We start from the raw sequence: 12,055 nt of genomic DNA, 5'->3' as shown, positions 1-12,055 counted from the left end.
TGTGAGCCCACTGTTGGGTAGGGAATGTCTCTATATGTTGCCAACTTGTACTTCCCAAGCGCTTAGTACAGTGCTCTGCACACAGTAAGCACTCAATATATGCGATTGATTGATTGATTTATTAAGCTCAAGCACCGTCTGTGTCTGAGGTACCTAAAAGAATGTCACAGCCTTCCAGACTCGAGTCAATTGCTCACTTCCTGCAGGAGGGCTCTAGTTAGCTGTTGATCTCTGACCTTCCTTCTCTGTTGAACTGGCTCAAGGTTGCAGCTTCTCTTGGCGGCATGTCTTGCCGGCTTTCACAGGCAAACGTGGAGGCGTCTTTTTGTAATGATAGTAATGCTGATAATTGTGATTGTTACGCACTTATTATATGCCAGGCGCTGGGGTAGTTAGAGATAATCAGGTCCCATGTGGGGTTCACAGTCAAAGTAGGAAGGAGAACAGGTAATGAATCCCCATTTTGTAGATGAGGGTACTGAGGCCCAGGGAAGAGACTTGCCCAGGATCCCACAGCAGACAAGCAGTGGAGCCAGTATTAGAACCCATGACCTCTGACTCATAAACCTGTGCTCTTTCCAGTGTGGCATGCTGCTTCCCAATAACAGAGTTGGTAGACTTGTTCTCAGACCATGAGCACCTTACCTTCAGTTGAAGAGATTTTGGCTAAGCCTTGATCAGACTGAAGTCTGGTTTCATGCATTTGGTGCATGGATAATAAGAATATTAATAATAATAATAATGGCATTGGTAAAGTGCCTACTATGTGCCAAGCATTGTTCTAAGAGCTGGGGTAGATACAAGGTAATAGTGTTGGACACAGTCCTTGTCCCAGATGGGGCTCATCAAGCAAGATTAGCATACATTGAGGAGCAGCATGGCCTAGTGGAAATAATAATAATAAAATTTCGGTATTTGTTAAGCACTTGCTATGTCCCAGACATGGTTCTAAGTGCTGGAAGGGCACAGGCCTGGGAATCAGAGGACCTAAATTCTAATTCCAGCTCTGCCACGTGCCTGGTGTGTGACCGTGGGCAAGTCACTTAACTTTTCTGTGCTTCAGTTACCTCATTTATGAAATGGAGATTAAATACCTGTACTATCTCTGACTTAGATTTTAAATGCTGTGTGGGATGAAGGACTTTGTCTGACATGATTGCCCCCTCAGAGTTACACCTGGAGAGTTTCCAGTACTCTGTCAGTCTCGGCTTTGAGAGGGAGAGTCAAGCAGAGGCATACCTATTCCATTCCTAACTTGGGCAGTGGCTAGCAAGTAGAAGGCAATCTGCTACAAAGTCAAAATTCACCTTTGCTGGGCAGCAATGGCATGGGAGAGAGTCAAGGGCAGAGACACAAGTTTACTGAGTGGGAGGAGACAATGGTAAACCACTTCCATATTTTAACGAAGAAAATTCTATGGAAACACTACCAGAACGATTAAAGATGGAGGTGGGGTGTTCTGGAAGAGATGTGTCCATGGCATCGCTATGAGTTGGAGAAGACCTGGCAGCATAAGACAGACCTGATTATCTTGTATTTTCCCCAGGGTTTAGAACAGTTCTTGACACATATTAAGCGATTATCATAATTGCTTTTTGATGAAAGTAGTGCACACCGTGGGTCAGAGGCAATTTTGGCTTCCTCCATTAGCGATCAGTGGAGCATTTGAGCTAGAATACAGCAGTACAAACAGATCTAAGGCTTCATTGACAAGTAGCCCATAAATTTGAGATGTTAGTAGTGATGGTGTTCATTATCTCTGTGTTTTCTTGGCAGGAATAGTGACTCTCATCTGTGTGCTCACCTTCCCCCTAGACTGAATGGAGAATGAAAACAGTGTGACAGAATTCATTCTTTTGGGACTTACACAGAATCCAGGGATGCAGAAAATAATACTTATCGTATTTTTAGCTGTCTAAGGTGTTACTATGACTGGCAACTTTCTCATCATGACAGCCATAACCAGCAGCACAACTCTGGGTTCTCCCATGTACTTTTTTCTTACTCATCTGTCCTTCATAGATATGATTTATTCTTCTTGCTTAGCCCCTAAACTGATTGCAGACTCTGTCTGGGAGAAAAACACCATCTCCTTTGACGGGTACATGACCCATGTCTATGCAGAGCACATCTTTGGAGATGCTGAGATCATCCTTATAATAACAATAATAATAATAATGTTGGCATTTAGTAAGCACTTACTATATGCAAAGCACTGTTCTAAGCGCTGGAGAGGTTACAAGGTGATCAGGTTGTCCCATGGGGGGTTCACAGTCTTAATCCCCATTTTACAGATGAGGTAACTGAGGCACAGAGAAGTTAAGTGACTTGCCCAAGGTCGCAGTGCTGACAGGTGGTGGAGCCGGATTTTGAACCAATGACCTTCTCACAGTGATGGCCTAGGATTATGTCGTGGCCATCCGTAAGCCTCTGCAGTACCCGACCATCATCAACAGGTGGTTATGCAGGCTTCTGTTGGGGGTCGTTATGGATGGGGGGATTCTTCATGCAAAGATCCAGATTCTCTTCACGGTGAGGTTACCGTTCTGTGGCCCTAGTGTGATCGATAACTTCATGTGTGATCTGTATCCTTTGCTGAAACTCACCTTCAGTGACACGCAAACCCTCAGTCTCTTCGTAGCTGCCAACAGCGGGGTCAATTTCATCGTTTTGATGCTTTCCTATGTCATCATCTTACACTCCCTGAAAACTCACAGCTTGAAAGGCAGACACAGAGCCCTCTCCACCTGCGTCTCCCACATCACTATTGTTGTCTTATGCTTTACACTCTGTATATTTGTGTATATGTGACCCATGACTACTTTGTAGATAAAACCGTGGCTATATTTCATACCATGGTAGCCCCTATACTAAGCCTCCTAATCTACACTCTGACAAATGCAGACGTGAGGAATGTCATGAGGAAACTGTGGAGAAGAAAAGCGTCAAGTCACAAGATAAATGGTCCAAAATGAAACTCATGTTCACACAAATGAGAGAAGCAGCTGACTTTCTAAGAGAAAATTGATCAAGAGAAATGTGGCCATTGGGGTTCGTGGTCAAAAACTTTAATTGTGTATTTCCTTTCCTTTTATAGAAACCTCTCCAGATTTTAAGTGCTTCTTTCTCATCTTCCTCCAGCCATGTGAAGTGTCTGTTCTTAGCTTTCTACAGGGAATAATAATAATAATTCTGGTATTTGTTAAGTGCTTGCTGTGTGCCAGACACTATACTAAGCATTGGAGTGTTTACAAGCAAATTGGGTAGGACACAGTCTCTGTCCCACATGGGGATCACAGTCTTAATTCCCATTTTACAGATGAGGAAACAGAGGCATAGAAAAGTAAAGTGACTTGCCCAAGGTCACACAGCAGACAAGTCACAGAGTTGTGACACCCAGGCCTGTGCTCAATCCACAATGCTATGCTGCTTCTCAACACACCTGCTGCTAGAGTTTTGGGTCCATTTCCTGGATGAACACTACTATCTACTCTAATTTACCCCCCCAAAAAAAAATCTCACCCAAAGACCCCCAAACAATAGCATTATTAATAGTGTCTTTGTCCTAGTGTTCTATTATACCATTTGTGTCTGGCTATAAGAAGCAGCATAGTTCAGTGGAAAGAGCATGGGCTTTGGAGTCGGAGGTCATGAGTTCAAATCCTAGCTCCACCACTTGTCAGCTGTGTGACTTTGGGCAAGTCATTTAACTTCTCTGTGCCTCAGTTACCTCATCTGTAAAATGGGGATTAAGGCTGTGAGCCCCACGTGGGACACCCTGATCACCTTGTAACCTCCCCAGCGCTTAGAACAGTTCTTTGCACATAGTAAGCACTTAATAAATGCCCTTATTATTGTTATTATTATTATAATCAGTGAAGGGTATCTCTGAAGAGAGGGATAATATAATAATTTAATGTCGTAGATGGTGCGCAGAGAAGATGTTCATCCCTTTTTTGTTTATGATATTAGTTGAGCTCTTACTCTGTGCCAAGCATTGTTCTAAACGCTGGGGTAGACACAAGGTAATCAGGTTGTCCCACATGAGGCTCACAGTCTTAATCTCCATTTAACAGACGAGGTAACTGAGGCACAGAGAAGTTAAGTGACTTCCTTATGTCACACAGCAGACAAGTGGCAGAGCCAGCATTAAAACGCACATCCTCCAACTCCCAAGCACGTGCTCCTTCCACTAAGCCACCTTACCTCAGGATAATTTCAAATGGAGTCTTCTGCTGTTCAGCAAGTCCAGGTGGGACTTGCAGAGGGTGCAGAGGTCTAAAAAAGAGCAGTTCAGGCAATTCAGCATTTTGAGGGTAAATCATTATATTTACAAAACTGCACTCAGTTTCCCAGAGAGACAACTACTGAGAACATTGCTGAATTCCTCAGTTTCTCTGCACATTCTCTCCCACTAAGGTAAGTTCTGAGTTGACAAATCAAAGTACTCTAACAGCGAGGAGAGGAAAAACATACAAACAAGAATGGTAGAAAACTGGGGTGAACTCATAAGTGTTAAACTCCTACCTGATTCTCACCACTTAGACTCAGTCCCAAGCTCCCAAGTGAATGCCCCTATTGGACTTTTCTGATGCTTCTGGAACTCTAACTAGGCCTATTTTCTCCCAAAGGAAGATCATCTGGCTCTGTGTCCTACCTAGTGTCACACAACAGGGGTCAATGAATCGGGAGAGGTGGAGTGGACCAAAGAGTATGGTCGGATCAACCACTGAGGAGTATCAGTTAATCAAATAGTTTTATTGAGCACTTACTGGGTGTGGAACACTGCATTAATTGATTGAGAAAGTACCGTACAATAGAGATGGTAGATGTGATGCCTGCCCACAAGGAGCTTATAGCTATAGGAGCAAGGCCTGCTGGTGGTAGACCAGACTATCCCCTTCTTAGCAATCAATCAGTGATATTTATTGTTTATTGTGTGCAAAGATCTGGACTACGTAATTAGGTGAGTATAAGGGAGAGAAGCAGCATGGCCTAGTGGAAAGACCACAGGCCTGGGAGTCAGAGGACCTGGGTTCTAATCCCATCTCTGCCACTTGCCTGCTGTGTAACCTTGAGCAGACCATTTACCTTCCAGTGCTATAGTTCCCTCATCTTTAAAATGGGGATTCACTACCTGTTCTCCCTCATACTAAGACTGTGAGGCACATGTGGGACCTGGTCAGTGATTGGCACACAGCAAGTGCTTAATATATAACAGAATTATCATTCTTATCTCATATCTACACTAGCACTTAGTACAGTGCTTGACACATACTAAGAACTTAACAATTTCCACCATTATAATTATTATTACAACAGAGCTGGTAAACACAATCCCTTCCCACAAGGAGCTTACACAACTCAGTGATGTCTGATGAAGACTCAGCTGAATGGTACTTGAGTAGAAAAGGGACACTATTTTCATGAACAAAGTGTGTAAGAGAGAGTCTCTTTTAATAACACACTCATGGATGCAGCCTCATCAATGGTAGGACAATATTGAACCATAAATCCAAGGAAATGCATGGAAAGGTGAGATCAGCTTTGAAAAAGGAAGAGTTGGGAAGTATTCCCTCTGTTTCACCCAAAGCATCTTGTTTGGATTCAGCAGTTAAATTGAATGTAGTATTCTAAATGTTTTCATGGATTGGTCCTCTGAACTCCTAAATCTGCTTGTTGTGACTGTGGCATTCCAAAATGTTTTCCTGGAATAGACTTACTAAATCTGAAAGCATAAAGCTCATCTCTCTGTGTCTTCATGCTCTTACTCTATGCACTGGTCAATGACACCTGCATATATGATGCTGGCACCCACTCAATCCCTCTTCATTCCTTCCCAATAGAGAAAAAACTTGGTCAATCAATCAATCAGTGGTAGCTTTTGAGCGCTTACTGTGTGAAAGCACCGAACTAAATGACTGGAGGAGTACAGACGGGAACACTGCTTGGCACAAAGTAAGCCCTTAAAAATGCCACTATTATTGTTATATAATAGACATGTTCCCTGACCTTAGCGAGTTTACAGCCTAGAAGTACTGGTCTGCATGTTATCATTTAAGGTGTTGAATAAATGTTCTTGAATAATCAACTCATTTTTCAGCTAGACTCAGTCCTTACTCACTTGTAACTAGAAATGGCATCCTGTGATAACGTAACAGGAAGCAGCTTGGCATAGTCGAAAAGGCACAGGTCTGGGAGTCAGAGGACCTGCGTTCTAATCCCAGCTCACAACTTGCCTGCTGGGTGACCTTGGATAAGTCATTTCACTTCTCTGCACCTCAGGTAGCTCACTTGTAAAATGGGAATTCAATACCTGTCCTCCCTCCTACTTAGACTGTGGGCCTCATGTGAGATAGGAGCCGACCTGATTGATTTGTATCTACATCAGTGTTTAGAACAGTGCTTTACACATAGTATGTGCTTAGCAAATACCATTGAAAACTAATCCTATTTTGTCCCTTCCTTTTTCTTGTTGACACTTGAATGAAACGACTCCTCTATCTCTAATGTCCCTAGAGAACGAATATAAAAAGAGATAAGACAAAAGCATCAATGAATCATATTTATTGAGCACTTAGCATGTGCAGAGCCCTGTACAAATAGCTTAGGAGAGTACAATATAACAGAGTTGGTAGACACATTTCCTGTTCACGACAAGCTTACATTCTATATGGGGAGACAGTAGAATTATGTAGAACTATTATGTAATGAAGAAATTCCTATGAATTTTCTCTTCAAAATTATTGCCTAGAAGACAGAGATCATTATTCCGGAGTTCAGTCATTCAGTCATATTCCTGTTGGGCACTAGCTGTGGCACTCGGCGTTCATGACTGAAATTCAGTCTTCAGCTAGATGTTCCAAGTCTGAGCCTCAGAAGATCTGTACCTGTTATGGAGGATGGTAAATTCAAAAAAACAACAAGAACCTTCCCTCTTGTCTCCAGAGAAACAGACATTCATATAAATTGTATTCTTCAATGAGTGATAAAACCCCTAAATGACCAACTCTGTCTGTTCTTCAAATATTGCTTGACAAGAAATTTTTTGAAATAGCTCAGCTCCCTCAGCAGAGAGAGATATTTAATATTGTTGGTGTAACAGTTAGGGATTTATTGAAAAATGAGTCACTTGGCAGGATTACTTAAGGACAATGTCAAAAGATTGTTTTTCATGTTGATCCAAATGCTTTATGTTTCTGTGGAGAACTCCATGTCCCCAGAATTGAATTACTGAACAACACTGATTAAAACTCATCATATACATGCAAAACTGAATTAAAAATAAATGTATTTTAGCTCAAAGGGAATTTCAATTTCCTGAGTGTTGGTATTAAAATTAATCAAAATGGAATACAAGTGAAAAAGTCTCACAAAAGAGAAGTAAGAGTAACAAGTAGTGATGAAATATTTGGCTTTTCTGGCAAGTACATTTTCTATCTGACACAAGAAAAAGACATTTAAGACCTTTCAAAGAGGATAAATACCACAGGAGTCATAAGGTATTGAGTGAAAGAGCATTGCCACTACAGTATACCAAGAGAGAAACCAAATTATTAATTGGTGGCCAAAAGCAAAGACACAGTATAACAATATCCATGTAATAATGTGGAGCAGAAAGGTATCAGGAGCACAAGAACCTAAATCAGTCAATGGTATTTACTGAGCACTTACTATTTGCACAGCACTGGACTAAGCCCTTGGAAGAGTACAATACAACAGAACCTAAAGTTGAGACAATGACAATGACTAAGCTCAAATGAAAACAGAGCTCCTCTTATTTACAATTGGTCAAAAACTAATAATACTTGCCTGAAACTGTATCATCACTGCACAATTAAAACTGTTAAATTTTCAGATATAGATACATGATATATTCTAACAGCCTGCAAAGTGGATAAAGCAAGGCCCGGGATTCTGAAGGTCATGGGTTCTAATCCCGGCTCCACCGCTTGTTTGCTGTGTGACCTTGGGTAACTCAACTTCTCTGTGCCTCAGTTACCTCATCTGTAAAATGGGGATTGAGAATGTGAGTCCTATGCGGGACAGGGATTGCGTCCAACCTGGTTTACTTGTATCTACCCTGGCACATAGTATGAGCCAGCATTAGAATCCACTTCCTCTGACTCCCAGGCCTATGCTCCTTCCATTAGACCATGATCCTCCTTATTCTTTAATGAAACTCCTCACCTTTATTCTCTCTACTTTCTTAATTTCCCTCCCAAACCCTGCCCTCTCCCTGACTTTCCCATCACTGTTGATGACACTACCATCTTTCCTGTCTCACAAGCCTGCAAACTTGGTGTCATCCTCGACTCTGCTCTCTCGTTCACCCCTCATATCCAGTCCGTCACCAAAACCTACCGGTCTCACCTCCACAACATTGCCAAGATCCACTCTTTCCTATCCATCCAAACTGCTACCCTGCTGGTTCAATCTCTCATCCTATCCCTACTGGATTACTGCATCAGCCTCCTCTCTGATCTCCCATCCTCCTGTCTCTCCCAACTTCAATCTGTACTTCACGCTGCTGCCCGGATCATCTTTGTCCAGAAACGCTCTGGGCATATTACTCCCCTCCTCAAAAATCTCCAGTGGCTACCAATCAATCTGCGCATCAGGCAGAAACTCCTCACCCTGGGCTTCAAGGCTCTCCTTCACCTCGCCCCCTCCTACCTCACCTCCCTTCTCTCCTTCTACAGTGCAGCCCGCACCCTCCGCTCCTCTGCTGCTAATCTCCTCACCGTACCTCGTTCTCACCTGTCCCGCCATTGACCCCCGGCCCACGTAATCCCCCTGGCCTGGAATGCCCTCCCTCTGCCCATCCGCCAAGCTAGCTCTCTTCCTCCCTTCAAGGCCCTGCTGAGAGCTCACCTCCTCCAGGAGGCCTTCCCAGACTGAGTCCCTTCCTTCCTCTCCCCCTCGTCCCCCTCTCCATCCCCCCATCTTACCCCCTTCCCTTCCCCACAGCACCTGTATATATGTATATATGTTTGTACATATTTATTACTCTATTTATTTATTTATTTATTTTACTTGTACATATCTATTCTATTTATTTTATTTTGTTAGTATGTTTGGTTTTGTTCTCTGTCTCCCCCCTGTGAGCCCACTGTTGGGTAGGGACTGTCTCTATATGTTGCCAATTTGTACTTCCCAAGCTCTTAGTACAGTGCTCTGCACATAGTAAGCGCTCAATAAATACGATTGATGATGATGATGATATGCCTCGTTCTCACCTGTCCTGCTGTCGGCCCCTGGGCCACATCCTCTCCCTGACCTGGAATGCCCTCCCACCGCACACCTGCCAAGCTAGCTCTCTTCCTCCCTTGAAAGCCCTACTGAGAGCTCACCTCCTCCAAGAGGCCTTCCCAGACTGAGTCCCCTCCTTCCTCTCCCCCTCTTCTCCCTCCCCATCCCCCCGTCTTACCTCCTTCCCCTCCCCGCAGCACCTGTATATGTTTGCACATATTTATTACTCTATTTATTTTACTTGTACATATTTACTATTCTATTTATTTTATTTTGTTAATATGTTTTGTTTTGTTGTCTGTCTTCCCCTTCTAGACTGTGAGCCCACTGTTGGGTAGGGACCGTCTCTGTATGTTGCAACTTGTACTTCCCAAGCTCTTAGTACAGTGCTCTGCACACAGGAAGCACTCAATAAATACGATTGAATGAATGAAATGAATGAAATTAGGAATGGTTATAAATGAATGACAAGTAGCCAGAGAATGGTGGAAAAACAACATCTAAAACTGGAAGATTTCGAAGTTAACGGGGAAATGATGTTCATTTGACCTCTGACCTAAAATCTATGAAAACCCTCGACTAAGTTTCCCTTGATCAATACAGTGTGTGGTCTCCAAACATGGGGGCAAAAACATTCTGCAGATGATTTCCTCGATTATATTAATAACCCTTTTCCTAAGTTTTCATTTATTCATGGGCACAAGTCACTGTTTTGCTCACTGACTTTCTAATGACATTTTTCATCTCTGCATTTCTCAACGTGTAGATGAAGGGATTTAGCATGGGGGTTATCATAGTATAAAATACTGCAACAGCCTTCTCAGTGGATGAGGTTGTTGTGAGCTGCAAATATTCAAAGATGCATGGAATAAAGAAGATGACAACAACGGTGAAGTGGGAGGCACAGGTGGAGAGAGCTTTGAGCCTACCCACAGCGCTGTGGGTCTTCAGTGAGTGCAAGATGAAGGCATATGAAATCATTAACAGGACAAAGATTAACATGCATATGCCACCACTGTTAACAGCAACCAGCAGGCGCAAGGTGTGAGTATCAGAGCAGACCAGTTTCAGCAAGGGGTATAAATCACACATGAAGTGGTCGATGACATTGGGGCCACAGAATGGTAAGTGCGCCATGAAGAGAATCTGTACTGTGGCATGAAGGAAACCCCCAGCCCAGGCCACGGCCACCAGTGAATTACAGAGATGTCTGCTCATGATGGTTGTGTAGTGCAACGGCTTACATATCGCCACATAACGGTCATAGGCCATCACAGTGAGGAGAATAATCTCAGTCCCGCCAAGAAAATGCTCTCCAAAGACCTGGGTCATACAGCCTTTGAAGTAGATGATTTTCTTCTCAGAGAGGAAGTCGACGATTAATTTAGGTGTGTTGACTGAGGAATAGCAGAGTTCGATGAATGATAAGTGAGCCAGAAGGAAATACATGGAGGAATCCAGAGTCTTACTGTATGCTACAGTTACCACAATGATGAGATTTCCCACCACGGTGATGATGTAGAGGAATAAAAACACAATAGAGCTGATAGTCTGCATCCTTGGATCCTGTGTGAGTCCCAACAGAATGAATTCTGTTACATTGCTTTCATTCTCCATCAACTTAAGGTAGGCAATAAGTATACAGGTGAGAGCTGCAGATTCGGTAAAGGGAACGATGACCCTTGTTAGGTTTGTCTTGAGATGATTAAATAATGCTTCATAAATGAGCTTAAAACACTTACATTCATTCATTCATTCAGTCGAATTTCTTGAGCTCTTACTGTGTGCAGAGCACTGTACTAAGCTCTTGGAAAGTACAATTCAGCAGTAATGAGAGACAATTTATCCATTCATTCAGTCTTATTTATTGAGCACTTACTGTGTGCACAGCACTGTACTAAGCGCTTGGGAAGTACAAATCGGCAACATATAGTGGCGGTCCCTACCCAACAACGGGCTCACAGTCTAGAAGGGGGAGACAGACAACAAAACAAAGCAAGTAGACAGGTGACAAAACAAGTAGACAGGTGACAAAACAAGCAGACAGGTGACAAAACAAGTAGACAGGTCCCTGACCACATCAGGCTTACAGTCTAGAAGGGGGGAGGCAGACATCAAAATAAGGGGACAGGCACCAATTATAAATAAATAGAATTATAGATATATTCACATCAAAGGAAGTAAGCAGGCATCAATAAAAATAAATAGAATTATAGATGTACATATATACATATATACATAAGTGCTGTGGGGCAAGAAGTGGGGATGGGCAAAGGGAGTAGGTCAAGGTGATGTGGAAGGGAGGGGGCACTGAGGAACAGGGGTGCTTAGTCTGGGAAGGCCTCTTGGAGGAAGTGAGCCTTCAGCAGGTCTTTGAAGGGAGGAAGAGTGATTGGTGGATTTGAGGAGGGAGGGCATTCCAGGCCAGAGGTAGGACGTGTACAAGGGCTCGACGGCAGGACAGGCAAGATGGAGGCATAGTGAGAAGGTTAGCAACAGAGAAGCGGAGTGTGAGGGCTGGGATGTAGAAGGAGAGAAGGGAGGTGATGTAAGACAGGGCAAGGCGATGGAGAGCTTCAAGCCAATTGTGAGGAGTTTGCACTTCAACCACTGCAGTTCAATTTTCCATAAACTTTCCTCAACAGTGGTTTTACTACTCCAAGCTTGTTAATTATGGTATTTATTAAGGGTTCACTATATGCCAAGTACTGTTGTTAGGGCTAGGGTCAATTTCACACAGGAACATTGAGATGATTGTTTCTCTCCAATGTCCACTGGGCCACTATTGAAAGTGTGGATTAAA

At 43.1% G+C, this 12,055-nt stretch overlaps 1 protein-coding gene across 1 annotated transcript; it reads right to left on the bottom strand.

Annotated features, from left to right (window-relative positions):
• Positions 1–217: 217 nt before the first annotated feature.
• On the bottom strand, positions 218–10,869 carry LOC119925396 (olfactory receptor 4C12-like). The gene is made up of 3 exons (XM_038743461.1): positions 9,961–10,869; positions 2,376–2,385; positions 218–321 (listed from the first exon to the last, which is right to left on the bottom strand). Exons 1-3 carry the CDS (start codon positions 10,867–10,869, stop codon positions 218–220), a joined length of 1,023 nt encoding a protein of 340 aa, XP_038599389.1.
• Between the last annotated feature and the right edge of the window lie 1,186 nt (positions 10,870–12,055).

The sequence above is a fragment of the Tachyglossus aculeatus genome, chromosome 3 (assembly GCF_015852505.1).
Source record: "Tachyglossus aculeatus isolate mTacAcu1 chromosome 3, mTacAcu1.pri, whole genome shotgun sequence".
NCBI classification, from domain to species: Eukaryota; Metazoa; Chordata; class Mammalia; order Monotremata; family Tachyglossidae; genus Tachyglossus; species Tachyglossus aculeatus.
The sequence above is the reverse complement of the archived record's forward strand: the minus strand, read 5'-3'. Positions and strand labels throughout refer to the sequence as shown.